The 18,887-nt window shown below is 40.3% G+C and overlaps 1 protein-coding gene across 1 annotated transcript in view; it reads left to right on the top strand.

Annotated features, from left to right (window-relative positions):
- The window catches only part of chd6 (chromodomain helicase DNA binding protein 6), a gene marked incomplete at its 5' end in the record, with an annotated part of 93,549 nt that extends 80,172 nt beyond the window's left edge, over positions 1 to 13,377 (top strand). Inside the window, 10 exons of the mRNA XM_080025856.1 lie at positions 321 to 1,835; positions 2,388 to 2,536; positions 2,823 to 3,098; positions 4,779 to 5,465; positions 6,900 to 7,157; positions 8,433 to 8,573; positions 8,794 to 8,898; positions 10,258 to 10,536; positions 11,528 to 11,728; positions 12,306 to 13,377. Of these exons, the coding sequence (XP_079881982.1) occupies positions 321 to 1,835; positions 2,388 to 2,536; positions 2,823 to 3,098; positions 4,779 to 5,465; positions 6,900 to 7,157; positions 8,433 to 8,573; positions 8,794 to 8,898; positions 10,258 to 10,536; positions 11,528 to 11,728; positions 12,306 to 13,055 (4,361 nt within the window). The 3' untranslated portion in view covers positions 13,056 to 13,377. The remainder of the gene's footprint in view (positions 1 to 320; positions 1,836 to 2,387; positions 2,537 to 2,822; positions 3,099 to 4,778; positions 5,466 to 6,899; positions 7,158 to 8,432; positions 8,574 to 8,793; positions 8,899 to 10,257; positions 10,537 to 11,527; positions 11,729 to 12,305) is intronic.
- Between the last annotated feature and the right edge of the window lie 5,510 nt (positions 13,378 to 18,887).

Genomic DNA, 18,887 nt, shown 5'->3' with positions numbered 1-18,887 from the left:
GCGGGTCGGCCGATGATCAAAGGGTTGGAGGTTCGATCCCCGCCCTGCCACCTGTGTCATAGTTGTTGTGTCCTTGGGCAAGACACTTCACCCACTTTGCCTCGTGTGAATGTCGATAGTTAGCCTGCTATCGGTGTATGAATGTGTGTGTGAATGGTAACGTGTAAATGGGAACAGGTCTCCCTTGTAAAAGAGTCTTCGGACTCAATGGGAAAAACCTGTATAAATAAAGGTTAAAAAAAATAAAATAATAATAATAATATTCATTGAACTATTAATGCCATGATTTTCTTAACATCTTCATGGTTGTTCCTTTTTAGGTGTGGACCAAATTTCTGGAGTCTCCAACCCACCTTTGGGAGCTCCACAGCTGGACGGGATCGACCCGGACGAGACCATGGAAGTCTCCAACCAACTCTCCCAAGATCTCCAAGAGAACTTCTCCCAAACGGACCATAAACAGGATTTAACCGACCCTTACATGGGGAAGCTAGATCAAGAGAGCAGCTTGGGATGTCCCGAGTCTATTGAGGAACCGGGGGAGGACGTAGGAGGCTTGATTTTGTATCAGGAAGAAAGTACAATGGAAAACCCTCTCGACACAGACACACTGATGGACGATTCCACCGGAGAATTCGTGCAAATGAGAGGCATTCCAGAAATTCCAGAAAATTCTGAAAATGGCGGTTCGATGGATTGCAAAGATCTCGCAGATCAAGTGGATGAGATTTCAGAAGGCCAGATGGATGATGAATCTCTTATGGATGTTCAGATGTCCCAGGCTTGTGACGAAAATGCACAAAAGTCCTTGAAAATTCGACTGAATCTACTAAATGCCAAACCCAATTTCGATGGCATTTACTCAGAATACCGCCCGAATACATCCAACCAATCCATTCCAAGTGAATCGAAATGTGTCTCGAAAAGCAGCCGGGAATCTGTAGTCAAAACGGAAGCATGTTTTGGTCAGGAAAACTACGAAGGGACAGTTGGAGATTTGAATGTATCCGATGGCAACAGAGACTGTTCCGATGTAGCCGTGAACTACTCCGGACGCCGGGACAACAAAGACAATGACATGGAAATCGGCCCTAGTCTACACACGAACAGTATCGACACAAAACCGTCCGACATTACATTTTCCCTAATACCAGAGATGTGTGGTAAGAATGAACAACAGTCGATGGAGCTGCCAATCAAAGAGGAGCACAAAATTGAGAACATTCAAGATGTGTACCCCGACAGCTCCGAAATAAAACACGGAAAATTCATCGATTTCGCCGTGAAATCCGAAGAATTGTCGACCAAAACGGAGCATTTGGACTATCCCGTAAAACCGGAAACTCCCGAGACCAAACCGGAAGATCTAAGCCTTCCGATAAAGCCGGAAAACTTGGAAACTAAACCGGAAATCATCCAGTTTTCGAGCAGCTATTCGTACGGCAACGAGATGAAACCGGAGGCGAAATCGGTCTCTCTGGGATTCGCTGTTTATCCGGATGACGACGACAAGTTCAAAACCGAGACAAAACCGGAAGATTTGACGTTTAATTTAAATGCCTTTTCCGATAGGTCTACGGTCAAACCGGAAGTCAAATCGGATAGTTTGGAATTCACGACGTTCCCGGATAGCTCAGAAATTAAGCCCAAACCAGAGGGGTTGGAGTTCAGGGGGTTAACGGGGATTAAAGCTGAAGCAAAGCAGGAGCTACTAGAGGCAGACAGCACGGTTCTTACCCCCAAACTAGAGCAGCAAGACGGGCAGACGGAGCGGGATGCACAGGGGGCTCTGGAGGTCAGAGGACCAGTCAAGGAGGAGAGGTCGAATACACCGGGTAAGGAGATATTCACACACACACAATTTTAATTTTGATAAATATGTATTATATCAATGTTTATGAAATATTTTATGATAAATTTGTCTTTTGATCATTTTGTCTGTCAGTGTTAAGCCCTCACCTATCATCCTGTCCTGTCCCAGTGGTGGAAGGATTCTCAAATAATAGTTACCTATCAAAGGCACAAATCCCAGATAAATTAAGCATAGTACCGACGTTTTGTCATTCTTGTTGTCACTATTTTGTTGATATAGTAAGGTGGTATTGAGCTATAAAAACAAAGCACCTTGTTAAGCCCTAACCTGTGTCACCTTGCCCCTATAGTCCCTGTGGTGGAAGGATACGTAAACAGTCCCGCACAAACACTCTCTCTCACACACACACACACACACACACACACACACACTCACTCACTCACTCACTCACTCACTCACTCACTCACTCACTCACTCACTCACTAGTAACACATTTCAGTACAGTAGTTTGTATTATAAAATCAAAATGTTAATTTGTTGTTGTAATACCTAACCTATCATCTTGCCCCTATAGTCCCGGTGGTGGAAGGATACGTAAACAGTCCCCGGTTTGCGCCCGTTTCCATGTGTGATCTGCCCGACGGTCTCCATGACAGCAGAGAGCCGACCATCGCCCAGCTGCTGCAGGAGAAAGCTCTGTACTCCTTCTCTGAGTGGCCCAAGGTACAGAGACAGACAGACAGACAGACAGACAGACACACACGCACGCACAGTCAGGAGAAAGCTCGCTACTTGTTCTCTGAGTGGCCCATGGTACAGGGGTGTGACGTGTCATTTAGGCCCAAAATGACTCTAACAGTATTTCTAGAATTTAGTTTTGGATGAATTCCATTATCAAGATGTTGAACACTAAATGCCTATCATCTTATCCATGCAACAACACCACACTTTATTAGAAACAACTTCAGTATGAACTTTTGTGGTTGTCTTTCTTGCTTACTATTTCCAGGACCGCGTGATCATAAACCGCCTGGACAGCATCTGCCACGCGATCTTAAAGGGGAAATGGCCGTCGTCTAGTGAGCAGTACGACTCTCCCGGCTCCCTGGTCGCTAACTCCTGCCTAGCTACCAGCCTAGCTAACAGCTTAGCACAACACCACCGAGCTACCGGCGGCTACCTCCACACCACGGGCCCCAGCAATGCTACAGGACAAGCCCGAATACAGCAGACCAATCCTGGGCTCAGCTTCTCTCTCCCTCCCCCCCTCACCAGACTACCCAAGGTGAGAATGAATGGATACATGTATATATTATATTATATCTATCTATGCATCTATCTATCATCTGTCTACTTGTATATCCACTACCACTACCTCATGCCATGGTCCATACAAGTGGTGTCCAGTTAGTAATGCTAATATAGTGCTAATGATTTAGCTAACTGTAGGCTATGCTAGCTCCTGATTCATGCAAAGTCATGTTGAAAAAGTATTCCTTTGTTTTCTGAACGAGTAGCAGCCCTGTTTGTGAACGTCTATCCATCAAAACTATGACGTAGATCCTTAGTGACGGTCATTAAATCCTTGACAGCGGTCTGTCTTGCTGGAAATAACAGACCTGTAGAATGCCATGATTGACCAATCAGAACACAGGATTTATAAGTGCCATATAATAAGATAGCATAATAGACTTATAAGGAAAATAGTTTTTATGTTAAAAATAGAAAAGTGAATATGATTTATGTTAAGTCATGATGTAACTCTTATTATACCATAGTCTGTGTGAATACTGTATTCTGATTGGCTGGAGAACATTCCATGGGTGTGGATTAACCCCTGATGTATGGACACCTAGATGGAACTGTTTACATTCTGTCCACTTAAATGCGTCGCCGGCTTGCCGCTGATTAAACAGTGTTGATAAGGGATTTATAAAGCCTAACATGTACAGGTGCAGCTACAAATATTTTAGAATATCACGGAAAATGATTATTTTTTTCAGTAATTTAATTAAAAAATTATATAATTTCTTTAGATGCACTTGTATACTGATACTTTAAAGTGCATATACAGCTATGGAAAAAATAAGAATGTGTTTTCTCTTTACAAAATGATACATTAACAGTAAAGTGTAATACAGTGTAGCAAATCATCAGAGGTAGAGCAGGTTTTTTCCCGTAGCTCTGGGCACCTCTGGGTCACCATTGCTTTGTTGCTTCTGTGTAAAGTTCCCCGTCTCTGTAATGTGACTGTTGATATTATACATGTTGAGATCAGACTTGGGGCAGGGAGTCATACTGTCAACACGTTTATTTAACTTAAGTAAGTAAGTAAGTAAAGTTTATTTATATAGCGCCTCTCGCAGACCAGGGTCACAAAGCGCTTCACATTAAAAAACACAATAAAATACAATAAAACAACACATATACAGAGTCTGTTACAAAGAAGAGTTTCCTAAGAACGTACAATATAATACTTATATACTGTACGTTTAAAAAAAGCATGATGCATCAATTTTAAGTAGATACATTTCAAAGGATAATGGGAAGATTTGTACAATGAGGATGTATTTTTAGTCTAATTCACAGTGCATTGTATCCAAATATATATATTTTTTTATTATACACCATAGATTTTACTTTGTTTACCTCATCATGTGCCGAAAGTTAAAGCAGCATAGTAGGCCACTTGGGAAATAAAAAGACACATTTCCCTTTATGGATAATATGGGACACTATAGCAGTAAAGAGTAAAATCTAAACCATACTTTAAACACCTTATACGTTTACTCACTGTTTATCCCAGGTCTGGTGTTCAAGCCTCCACTGTACTGTGTCTATGTTTGTGTCTCAGTCCCATATTGTCTGTTTAACAAAAAAAAATGCACCATCTCTCTCTCCCCCCCCTTCCATCCATCTCTCTGTCCCACCCACCCATCCCTTTTGGTCACCCTGACAACACCAGTACACACCTCGGGGCGGAGGGGCATGGCGCCTCACCTCATTGCCTCTGTTACAGGAACGTTTGGTTGCCCCGCCTTACCTGCCCGAATTAAAACGTTCATCCAACTCCAACACCGGTCGCAATCGAGGTGGCTACGACTACGAAGCAGCTGCCGCCAAGCTTATGGCAGGAAAATCCTCATCAACTCCTTCCACTTCTGCTTCAAATTCTTCATGTCTTTCTACCACTTCTACAAGCTCTATTATGAGTGGTGGGATCGGTGGAGGGGGGCCAGTCATTGCACCGGCTTCCCACCATCGAACAGGCGCCGCCATTTTGTTAAACGGATGGCAGGAAGCGGCGATAGACCTCACAAAGTCATCCGGAGAAATAAGCACGACGAGTAGTAGTGGGGAAACTGGCGGCCATTTTGGGGCAAATGCTAACAACAGTAGCAGTCATAAGCTACATCCACACCCACACCCCCAACAACCGCCCATAACAGCCCCGTTATCAGGCTCCGTGGGTGGGATAGACATGGCCGGGATACTGCAGGCCGGCCTCATCCATCCAGTGACGGGACAGATAGTTAACGGGACGCTGAGGGGAGACGATTCGATGAGACGCAGGAGAGGACGGAGGAGAAACGTGGAAGCGCTTTACTCTGAGTTCACCAAGAACAGAGGACTGCACCTGACGGACACACAGGTGGGTGGACACTGGACAAGGGAGGGAAGCACATGGTGATGTAATAATGAACCTATAATGACACTTAAAGCTATAGTGCGTAACTTTTCATAATATAAATGAATGCCCAACACGCAGGTGGGTGGACAGGGAGGGTAGCTCATTGTTTTAATGCGAAATAAGACCTTAAAATGTAATAAATGTGGCACCTAAATTTGCTTGGAGGAACTTTCCGTTTGTGTTCATTCTAGCGACACCAGCTGTAGTTCTTTTGCTGTTATACGTAATTTATGATCACCAGAGGAAAAATTAGACTGTTAATAAAATAAATAATAAAAGTTCCTCGTAGCTACTTTAACTTGATTGACCATTTTGAAAAATATAATATATATAAAATGAAATAAATTTTTCCAGATGACGTTATACCTTATTACAGTATTGGGAATTTATTACATTTTCAGTTTTTTTTTATCCCCATGGCAACTCAGTAGCTTTTTTACTGCTGAAGACTGCAAATTAGCTTAAGCTAGACGTCTTATATGCATCACATTTTCCCATTTTTTTGTGGCAATGTTGTATGTATTGTCCCTGTCAAATAAACATTAAAAAAAAAATTAATATGTTAAACATGTAAAAACCTGATGTTTCAAAAGGCTCCTCAAAGCACCTTTTTATAGGCAGGCCTTTCTATAGATATTAGCCAATATAAGTGCTGTCGTCTGAGTGATGCTGCTGTGTTTTGTACTTCAGATTGTCTCCACACACACACACACTGTCTCACACACACACACGCACGCACACACACACACACACACACACACACCCTCCCTCCCTCACACACGCACGCACGCACGCATGCACACACACACACACACACACACACACACACCCTCCCTCCCTCACACACGCACGCACGCACGCATGCACGCACACACACACACACACACACACACACCCTCCCTCACACACACACACACACACACACCCCCTCCCTCACACACACACACACACACACACACACACACACACACACTCAATCATTTGATAGTTTGTATTTTGTATATTGTGGATTGTTCCGTCTGCTCTGTCTGTCATTGGGCTTTTATTGTGACATTTCCATATATATGTTTTTATTGCAACACATTTCATACTCTGTGTTGTCTCCCTCTTCCACTGTTTGTTGTAATTTGTTTTATAGACGTTAATTTCAATATGTCTGTGTGTTTTAAAAAGTGCTATATAAATCAAAATGTTCTTACTGAGTATTTACTTACTTACCTTTGTTTGTGTGTGTGTGTGTGTGTGTGTGTGTGTGTGTGTGTGTGTGTGTGTGTCTGTCTCTCTGTCTGTCTATCTCTATATCTCTATGTATGTGTGTGTGTGTGTGTGTGTGTGTGTGTGTGTGTGTGTGTGTCTCTGTCTGTGTGTGTGTCTGTCTCCCTCTCTCTCCTTCAGGGCCGTATGGAGGTGATCAGCCATTCCTCCGTCTCATCCTCTACCTCCTCTCCATCCCCCTCTCCGTCCGAGCGCCCTCCGGGACCCCCCACCCCGACGCAGACACACACACCCCCCACACACACCCCTAACCCCACACACACTCCTAACACACAGCCAGAGATAGTGGCCATAGACAGAGAGGCAGCAAGCAAAGGCCTCATCGAATGGCTGAGGCAGAACCCCGGCTACAGCATGGACCTACCAGCATTTGCCCACGTAAGTATGAAATTTGTGAATTATTATTTTATGTCTATATTTGCTTTTGTCAGACAGACAGACAGACAGACAGACAGACAGACAGACAGACAGACAGACAGAGAGTATGTTGTTATTGTTTGGCATAAACCGATTCCAGCCAGAGGACAGGAGATCAGCTTTCTAAAAGTTTATTTTTTGTCATTGTTACAGAATAACAACGAAATGTTGTTCGAGCAAAACACAGACAGGCATATACAGGTGAAACTCGTATTATTAGAATATCATGGAAAATCAATTGGAATTGAGGAAAATAATCATGCAAAAGGAGTCCAAACCAAGTACTGAGGACATATTGATGATTATACTTTATATAGGGCCGACATTTCTGTATTTAAAATCCCTTTTTTATAGAATTTTATATAATATTAACATTTTCAGAGATGTTGAATGTGGGGTTTTTATAAGCTGTAAGCCATAATAAATACAATTATAACAAATGAAGGCTTGAAATATCTCACTTTGCATGTAATGAGTCTATATATTTTAGTTTCACATTTTAAGTTAAATTACTGAAATAAATGAACTTTTGCACGATATTCTAATTTTTCGAGTTTCATCTGTAGTTTTAGTTGTCCACCCATTTATACATCATTTAAATCTCCATGAAACAATCAAACAATCACATTTTGACTAAGATATTAGATATTTACTCCCTCCCTCTGTCCCTACAATCTACAATCTGAGCATTGTTTTTATATGTGCTATTCATATTTATATTGTCTATTCATAATGCTGCAAATTTCAGATGGGCTTTATCAGACCCGCTCCACTGACATGCTTATGCTTTATGTCCCACAAGCCCGGTCTGAGCTGGGAAAGACAGCTTTTAGCTTCAGTGCCCCTGACTCCTGGAACAACTTACAGCAACAAATTAAACTAAATACCTTCATATCCTTTAACCAATTTAAACAAACTATCTTAAATCTTCCAAACTCTACCTGTAACTGTTTTAATTAGGCTATATTGTACTTTCACCCATTTCATTTTAATTGCTGCCACTCTTCACCACTGTGTAAATGTTTCAATTGTTTTTCTCTTCACCTGTTGTTGTGTATTTGATGTATTTACATTGAATATTGTTTATGTATTGCTGTTTTTCCTTTGAATTTGTTTGAACTCGACGTCATTGTAAATGAGGGTCACCCCTCAATTGGTCTCTCGAGGGTAAATAAAAGTTAAATAATAAAAAATAAAATAAAAAATAATAATGTCCTGTCATATTGTCCCCTTCAGTCTGGAGCGGGGCTGCTTCATGGTTTCGTGGAGCGTCCCAAACAGAGACGACATCGCTGCAAAGACCCGACCAAGCTGGACATCAACTCTCTGACCGGAGAGGAGAGAGTCCCCGTGGTGCACAGAGGCACCGGGCGCAGGGTGAGACAGACAGACAGACAGACAGACAGACAGACAGACAGACAGACAGACACACACACACACACACACACACACACACACACACAGAGGCACCGGACGCAGGGTAGGATACATAGAGACAGACAGACAGACAGACAGACACACACACGCACACACACACACACACACACACACACACACACTCCCACTCCTAGTTCTAATCCCACTCCCCCCCTCTCAGCTTGGTGGCGCTATGGCTCCGGCTATAAAGGAACTGTCCCGCTGGCTCGATGCAAACTCAGAGTACTACGTCGCTCCGGACTGGGCCGAGGTCGTCAAACACTCCGTGAGTCTGACTGAAACATGTTCATATTTTATTTTTTATTTTTTTACTATGGAAAAGGGGGTAGGATCAAATAAGTTTATACTTCTTCCTACTCCTTTTCAGGCATATCAATTCAATATGTTATTTGTTTATTTTTTGTTTATTTTTATTTGTGAAATCATTGGAACATATTTTTTTATTGTATTTTCATGCTTTTAATTTTTCTTTGTTTTTGTATGTCTGAAATAAAATTGAATCAATCAATCAATCAATCAATCAGAACCTATATTATTGTCTAGATTTCGTAATGTATTTTTTTCATCAGGGCTGCACTGATAGCAATGTTTCCTATTTGGTAATGAGTCTTACGGCCTCCACACACATCCTGCGTCTACCTCTGGAGCGCGTCGCGTTACCTTACTGCTGCCTCTCTCGGACTTTTCTCGGACACACATGGAACGTCTCAGCAGCAGCTGCTGCTGCAGCGCTGCTTCTATAAGCCCTGTCTTTCTACATAGAGTTTTCATAGATAATTCCCATTAAAGTTCTTTCCTGTCATTTATGATGCATATGATTTATATTGAGTCTAATATTGAGTCTGGACAGTAATCCGTGCGCCCCATTGCCTTTTTCTTTTTTTCTTTTTCTTTTTAAATTTTCGCTTGTTGGAAGTCTTATTTTGAAAGGGACACACCAGGAAATGGTGAAACTACAGCGAAAGCTGCCAGTATGAAGTCAATATGACTCGCAGCAGAGTATTTCTCTATCAGTTAAAGCACAGAGACGCGAGAGAGACGCGCAGCTCTCAGAAAAAAATAGGCTCCTCCTCCTGAGGTGAAGGGGAGCGTCGCTGCAGACGTGCCTCCGACGCGCCACAGCAGTGCGTCTGAGGTTGGATGTGTGCCCGCTCTAGGTTGATTACACGGTCAGTGACAAAAAGTCAGACGCAGACGCGAGGTAGACGCGCAGTAGAGGTAGTATGTGTGTGGGGGCCGTTAGCCTACCGATTCCCCCCTCTGAACTATTTGCAGTAGCAGTAACTTAACACTGCTACAGCGCTACGGAAATAGTTTTTTCGTGTCAATCAAGGCAACGATTTAAGATTGTTTATTTTCATATGCACACTAACAATTACAAAAAAGCTTCCTGTGGACAGGTGTTGAAAATCAGCATTTACGCTAATACTCTTGAAACAATGCATCTGGTTTGTCCAATAAAATTGTCATGTCCATGTCAAATATTATCTACAACACACACACACACACACACACACACACACACACACACACACACACACACACACACACACACACACACACACACACACACACACACACACACTCACACAGACCAATAACCCCTCCCTCTCTCTCCTCTCAGGGTTACCTTCCAGAGGGTAAATTCTCCCGTATCTTGACCGAGCCAGTCAACAGAGACCCGGGCTCTCGTAGACGTGGTCGCCGGCCCCGCAGCGAGATGCCCAAACCCCTCCTGTCCGTGTCCGACCCCCCACCATCCAGCCTGGGACCCCCCCTCTTCATGAACGGGGGTTTGATCTCAAGCATGGACTCTATGGTTGCTATGCAGAACCTTCGAGGCGGTATCCATGGAATCCCAATTTCCGGAATCATGGCCGCGGGATTTCCTCACGGTTTTCAGGTATTTTGGATATTTTATATTTCTGTGTTTTATCCTATTTTATTCATTTTTGTAACATGACTTTGTAGTTTTATCTCTTTAATTTTATTTTTGTTTGTCTTTTCTTTTCTTTTTTTTCTTTTTTCTTTCTTTTTTTTTTTTACTTCATTTCTTTATTGTATTTTAATGTCAGGTGGACATCCTTCATAAGCCCTTTGGGGTTTCTTTTGTCCCACCCGTGCATTTATGTATGTCTATGCGCATCTTCTTGCCATTTTTTAATCTTGTTTATTTGCACAAATAAAACTAAACTAAACTAAACTAAACATTGAAGCTCATTAAATATGTCATGAAATCCTGAGCTACCAATCAAATCGTTCTTTCTGATATGGGCGGGCCAGAGCCCTATGTGTGGGGGATCGTGGCCAGACCCTCTATCGTTCTAGATATGGGTCTGGATTTCCAGGCTACTTATAGTCATGTCTTTTGTGCATTTTTTCAATGTGTAGCACTTTTTAGCTGCATTTTTGCTCGCACAACACTTTTTTTTTTTAGGTTAGGTTAGGTTCAACTTTATTGTCCCCGTGGGGAAATTTGTCTTGGGCACAGTGCATCATCGCTTTCTGAAACATGCAGAGTACAACAGAACAAAAACACAACCACAGACACAAACACAACCAGACAAACTAACATTTAAACATTGAGAACATGGAGCTTGATATACTTTAAATGGCACTTTGATGTAAAGCATAGAAATCTACAGTGTGGAGCTAGAGTACCAGTGTGCATTGCACTAGAGCTCATGGATAAAGTGCTATGTGCTAAAGTGCAGTTCTAAAGTGCTATGTGCTAAAGTGCTATGTGCTAAAGTACTATGTGCTAAAGTACTATGTGCTAAAGTGCAGTTCTAAAGTACTATGTGCTAAAGTGCAGATCTAAAGTACTATGTGCTAAAGTACTTTTACAAGTTACGCACTATAGCTTTAATGTGTGTGTGTGTTTCTTTCCTCAGACAACAGCAGGAGTGGCGGGATCACAGGGAGAAGATGCTAAGAACGGTCTGAGTATGTTACCCATGATGCTTCATGGTATCCCTCACCCTCACGGCGGCGGCATGCAGCAACACACTCTGTTCAGTGTGGGCGCCATGATGGCTCACGCAGCGCACACCAGCTCAACCTCTACGGCCTCTGCTTCTATGTCTGCTGCTAAGGTACGGGAGATATGTGTGCTGTGTTTTTACTGTTATTGGCAGGTCTATGTTAAAGATATAGTGTGTAACTATGTCTGCAGCAAAGGTATGGGAGATATATTTCTACTTTATACTATCCCTGCGTTCCAAATCACATCATTTTTTCTTTTTACTACACTACATACTAAAGTACAGAAGAGTTTTATGGCCACGGGAGAGAAAAAAAAATCAGATAAGGATGATTTTTCTTTCATTATATGTCCAGAAATGACAAGGGTAAAGACGAATACTCCAGAATGCTATTGGAGTTAGTGGGGCATCTGGGTATTTTCAACATACTACAATTGACGTGCATGTAATGGGACAATCCTAAATCTTTTTCTGGCATACTAAATAGTATGGAAGTATGGGGATTGGAACGCAGGGTCAGTTTTATCTGTTTTTTACTGTTATCGGCATGTCTTATGTTAATTTTTTATGTCTATATTAACGCTATAGTCTATTTCATCAACCTTATACTCATTAACCTTATACATCTACTTTTTTTTCTATACAAATAAAGTTATTATTATTCAAATTATCATTATTATCATTAAAGGTCACCACGACGATCGCCCCGTCTACATCCGACGCTAGCGGCAACAGCCCGTCGTCGACGACAACAACAACGTCAGCTGACAGAGATAATAAGATCGCCACGGATACGGGAGAGAATGACGACAGTGACAAGACAGATTCCAACAAGACAGCGGCCGCCATTATCACATCCAATAGCAGGTCGCACACGGGCAGCCATCTTACCTTCAACCCTTTCCTCATCCCGGGCATGTCACATGGTCTGCTGTACCCGCACATGTTTCTACCGCATGGGGGTATTATGGCCCTACCCGCCATGCCTCCCGGAGCCCTGGAAAACTCCCCCGGAAACCCCAAGCGCAGGCGGCTGAAGAAAGCAGGGGATGAAGGGGAGAGGGAGAGGGATAGAGAGAGGGAGAGGGATAGAGAGAGGGATAGAGAGAGGCTGCTTCAAAAGGTTGTAGCAGTCGGAGAGGTAGAAAGAGGTGAAAGTACTGGTGAGAAAGTTACAACCTCACAATCACAATCAAGTTTGGGTTTGTGTCTGTCTCCATCTCACCTACCAGTGATAGCAGCTAACTCGACCCCAGAAGAGGAGCACCAAACTGGGCATGAGAGCGCGGAGAACGGACCCCCCCCTATGGAGCTCCAAGAACCAGAAAACTCCCATAACTTCACAGAGGGAGTAGGCAAAGAGGAGAGAGAGGGGGAGGACACAACGGAGGATGATATGGAGCAGAAAAGACTTGCGGACGGAGGGATGGAAGCGTAAAAAGTGACAGACAGACAGACTGAGAGACAGACAGATAGACTTCTATCTCTCTCCTAAGGTCTGTGACTATTCTCTCTGTTTCTCGACAGAGCAGCAACAGTGTAAAGTGTGTGCCGTTGTCTTCTTGTCACGTTAATGTCCATGTAAAGACTTTTATTATGATGATTATGAGTAAATAATAACAATGATGATTATATTCAAACACTTGGTTATGTTTATATATACCAAGGAAAAAACCCCACCAACCCACCTACCACCAACCCACACACACACACGCAATCTCTCTCTCTCTCTCTCTCTCTCTCTCTCTCTCTCTCTCTCTCTCTCTGTCTCTCTCTCTCTCTCTCTCTCTCTGTCTGTCCCTCTCTCTCTCTCTCCACTCACACAATCTTGTATACAAAAAAAAACGAAAAGAAAAAAACTAGTGTAAGAAATCTTCTGTGTATTCTCTTTCCCCCTTTCATTCTGGACATCGAGGGACAATTCTCTTCTCAACGGGAACACACACACACACACACACACACACACACACAGGCAAGATGTGCGAACTAAAGAGCAGATTTGACGTTAAAAATTGTCCGATTATAAACTCAAATTGATCCACTTACGACGGAGTTTTGTGGCCCAAGTTGAGGAAAAAAAATTTAAGAAAAAAAATAAGTTAAAAAATTGGAAAATTCCGAATTAATTATTGTACAATTCTGACTTGTTCCTCTCCTCAAATAACAACTCTTAAATAAAAATCAAATTTTAAATATTTTTCTTCACCGTGGCCATAATGCTCAGTTGTACGTAGATCCAAGAAGATGTGTTTGTAAAGTTTTAATTTGGTAAATAATGGAGAGTTTGTGGCTGTCAAAGTCCTTGGAGCACTTTGTGTATTTTATTTTGAAGGTTCAGAAACCAAACCTGTCCATCTACGTACTGTCTAGTTATTTTATTTTATTTTATTTTATTTTATTTTATTTTATTTTATTTTATTTTATTTTATTTTATTTTATTTTATTTTTTATTTTTTTGTATTTTTTGGAGGGAATTATCTTAAATGTTCTACAACCTGCAAGCTAGATTTCTAGATTAACTTTGGCTAGTGTGTCTTGGTCATGCTAAACATTCTGAACCAGCTTTCCAAGATACATTTGACACTAAAATGAGAAAAATTCACTGAAAAACATTCATGCTAATATGCAAGTAGCTACTCTACCAAGAAACACACACACAATCCCAGAGTGTACTTAGGCCCTTTGGATATCTCTAAACCAACTAGATGTGACTCCTGGAATAAATGTATATATAGTACATTAAAGAAAGCAGACAGATTTTTTTTTTACATACTAAATGTCGGAAAAAGTCAGGGTAAAAGTGAGGGTTAAGTCCGTTGATTGTTAGATATTGTCATTTACATATATTTTTTCCTTTTACTATTATTTTTAAGTGCTACGCCATTGCTGCTATGACTTCTTTTTAAGAGAAGTTCTGAGAGATAAAGTGTCATTTACGCTCACACACACATACAGACAGACACACACACACACATACAGACACACACACACACACACACACACACACACATACAGACAGACACACACACACACACACACATACAGACAGACACACACACACACTCACGCACGGACACACAGACATACACACACACACACACACACACATACAGACAGACAGACAGACACACACACACACACACACATACACACACACACACACACACACACACACGCAAGCACACACACACACACACACACACACACACACACACACACACACACACACACACTTCCCAGCAACTAACACTTCCTCATTTGCTTTCATTGATACAAGGCAGAGAACAATCATGAGGTCTGTTGGTTTTATTACGTTTAAATATCATGTAAACGGTTTTTAATTTTAATTTTATTTTTATATTTTATTGTTGTAACTCAAGTCACTTTGAGAGAAAAGCCCCTATGTGTGTTTGGTGTTAAATCAGAAAAAAAAAATACAATGCAGTTCCCAATCAAGCCACAAGGGGGCGGTATGAGGCTGATTTGAATTTTGATCTGATTGTATTCTGTCCTTTGGTGGAGTGGGATTGTGTGGGAGAAAATATCCCTGTGTTCCAAATCACATACTCTTTCTTTTTACTACACTACATACTAAAGTACAGAAGAGTTTTAGGGCCACAGGAGAGAGAAAAAAAATCAGATATGGCAGATTTTCTTTTTCATTATGTCGAGAAATGTCAAGAATAAAGACGAATACTCCAAAAGGCAATTGGAGTTAGTGGGGCATTTATGTATTTTCAGCATACTACAATTGACGTGCATGTATTGGGACGTCTTAAATCTTTTTCTGGCGTACTAAATAGTAGGTAAGTATGGGGATTGGAACGCAGGGTTAGTTATATCTTTTTATTTGAAACCCCAAACGGAACCCACTTAAATAGAAAATCAATGCAACTGTTTCTCATCATTAAGAATCGTGCAAAATGGATGCTATCATGACCTGTAGGATCATGTTTTCTTGTTTTTTCGCCACACTGTCTTCACCTTAATTTTTCTATTTTTCTTTCTCAGTATGTCCAGATAGAGAGAGAGATTATGTGTGTGTTGTCCATTGTAAAGGGAAAAGTTTCCTCTTACGGAATGATCATGTGAAAGTTTCATATTAATTTATCTCCTACAATTCTTTGGACTTTTTCCAATCTCAGTGGGTAGGGGTGTGGTCAAAATATGCTCTGGCCAATCAGTGCCCTGCGTTATGACCTAATGTCTGTCAGTTAGTGAAAGGCAGCCCCTGATTGGTTCATGTAGTCATCAATCTAGGGCTGCCTTCCACTAGCAGACAGAAAGTGGGGAAGGTCCAGTCTGACTGGAGGCTAGATCGACAACTTCATGAACCAATCAGGGGCTGCTTAAGACTATAACAGACCAAAGCATTTTTTGACTGTCTCCTCCCCACTTAGATTGGAGAAAGGCCAGACTGATTTGTGTGAGAGAAACCAATTTAAAACTCACTAGATGATGCCGTGTTCACCAGACTAGAGGGATACATTAGGGTTGGGTTGAGTGCCTCTTTATTGCTCTTATCTCACATTTATTTCTCCTCAAATTAATTTGATCATTATTAGCAGTTCATACTAAACAAAACAACACTTCTAAATATGTAAATGTATCGCTGTATTTTTCGCGCTGGGGGTTTAAAGGTTACACCATTTTATTTTATTTCTCTTTTATTCACATTTTTAGTTTTTGTTTTTCTCCATGTGGGAGAAAGGAATACTTGACAAGACAAAATTGCGAGAGGGTTTTGTTGTAATCACACAGACTGTACTGTACATTAAATGGATGGTTTTAAATCAAGTCTCTTCACAACAGGGTCGGTCGGTTGTATTTGGAATGTGTGTACTGTATGTTGAAATGTCAAAATGTTTAGTTGTTTTTTTTTGGACTTCACTTTTTTTTGTTGTGTTTTCACACTTGGAAACATAATTTTTTTGCACATGTCTTTTCGTGAATGTTAACATTGTCTCATGTTTCGTTTTGAGCGAGTGTGAGCGAGGTGGGAGTGTGTGTGTGTGTGTGTGTGTGTGTGTGTCTGTGTGCTTGCATGTGCACACGTTTCGTCGTATAGCTGTGTGTGTGTGTACTGGTCACATTTCTTGTTGGGAAAAGTTAAAAAACAAAACATAGTTGTTGCCTTGTCACACGTTTTGTGGCTACATATAATTTATTATACTTTTCTTTTTTCTTTCTTTGCTTTGCCAAACTCTCACCAAATACAACATTCTTTTTCTCTTTTTAGTTTTTATTATGTATTATTATACAACGTTTAAAAAATGCCTTATTTAGCTAGTATTTTATTTGTATAGTTGTCCTGTTACATCTCCATATAGGGACATGTTATATGGTGTCTTATATGTGTGTTAAGTTTGTCCAATGCTTGTGTGCGTATACACAGCTTTGGTTATGTGCATACATTTCATACGCCCAACACTAACGTAAAAGGTACACATTTCTAACGTTAATTCCCTGACAAAAAAATCAATCAAAAGTCCCGTTAAAGCACAAATTAAGAGTCAAAACAAAGTGACTGTCTTTTCTTACCAGTGCCTCTGAAGTTACTTTAAAATTGTGTCTGTTTTTGTGGGTCAAGTGATAAATATTGCAAATGCGATTCTGTGTTGGATTTCACTGTACGCAGATGACGCTATGTTATTCGTGAAAAGGGAAATTCTGGATTTTTCTCAATTTAGGTCTTAAATATATGGGATATATTTGTCTAGTTTGGCAATTTTAAAATGAAACTCAACATCACCATTGTAGAGATTTGGAACGCCAGAAACCATATGTGACACTTAAATGTGCTATAGAAATAAATTTGACTTTGATATGTTAAAGAAAAAGCTTCAACACTTTTAATAGAAAAAGTAATTTTGCGTTTGAATACAAATGTAAACAAAGAAAAGTAAATCCTTTTAGTTTAGGTTACGTTAACACAGCATGTCAATGTTTCTATTGGCAACCAATGCAAATCCACGCAGTTAAAATGGAACAAAAATTAAATTATGACTTGAGTGGCCAGCCAGAGATTACACGCCTTGAAATAATAGAACATAGATAAAATGGCTATAAAAAATAAAGTTACTAGGACAGAGTATGAAGAATAAAATAAGTAAATCAATTAATCAATTAAATTAAGAACAGTCAGAAGTGAAATACATTTAAATTAGAAATACAAATCCTCTTAAGGATACAGATTAACAAATAAATATATACATTTATTATATATAAATATTTGTTCTCAATTTTAAGCTAATGCATAACCGTGCAGATTTTATCAATGGTAACTTAATATCATGACATGGATATTAATGCTATTCTATTGATATGCACTTTATTACAGCAGTTATAGATAAATAAAAAGTATTTACAGTACTTATCACAGGCAGTTTTAGGCATGCGCACAACTCACACAAACGCCGTACATATTTCTTTGATTGTTAAAAACATAATACATGGAGATTTATTCTGCTCCTGGCATATATGCACTTTATAAGTAGTTACAGATATGTCTAGACAGTTTTCTGCAGTTACTTAACTTCGGACGGAAAGACGAGGTCTCAAAAATGCTTTTTCTGCACGTTTTTAAGAACAAAATGTCTCATAAAACAGAAAGTTAACAATATATGAACAAATCCTTCTTTAATAACCTTCGGAATAGTGCTTAGAATGATTATGGAAAGTTAAATTGATGTAAGTGCTGTAAAAATTGAGATTTTTGCTTCAGATTATTTGAAGAAAGTAATTTTGAGATAATGTCCGTTAAAGATGGTTGTATAGGAGAAATATACAGACGCAGACAGACAAGGTTTAGTCAAATAAAAACCTAAATGTACATGTTGGACCTTTGATTTATACTAGTATGAAAGAAGACATGTTATGGAAGCAAAATAGACAAAAATCTCAAAATTGTCCAGTGCTTGAAAAATCTCTTAAAAAGTCTTAAATCTCTACAATGGAGATGTCAAATCAAATATTTTCTGAATGAGATACAGTTTTTGAAACACCAGAATTTCCCTTTTTAAGAACGGCTATTCAAATCAATTACCATCCTTATCCTAATGCACAAGGCCTTCTGTTTGCTATCTACATACATACAAATAATTCACGCACAACAAAACAGTATGTATCCAGCTAGCTCAAGTATTCGATTGTTCTTGTGTGCTATTTGAGATGCCTGGAGAAATACAATGCATCCGTTATGAGGCCAGTTGTTACAGTACAAATCAAATCAGTTTTATTTGTATAGCCCAATATCACAAATAGACATTTG

The sequence above is a fragment of the Ammodytes marinus genome (assembly GCF_949987685.1).
Source record: "Ammodytes marinus genome assembly, chromosome: 4".
NCBI classification, from domain to species: domain Eukaryota; kingdom Metazoa; phylum Chordata; class Actinopteri; order Uranoscopiformes; family Ammodytidae; genus Ammodytes; species Ammodytes marinus.
Note: the sequence above shows the minus strand (reverse complement) of the source record. Positions and strands in the feature narration are given on the sequence as shown.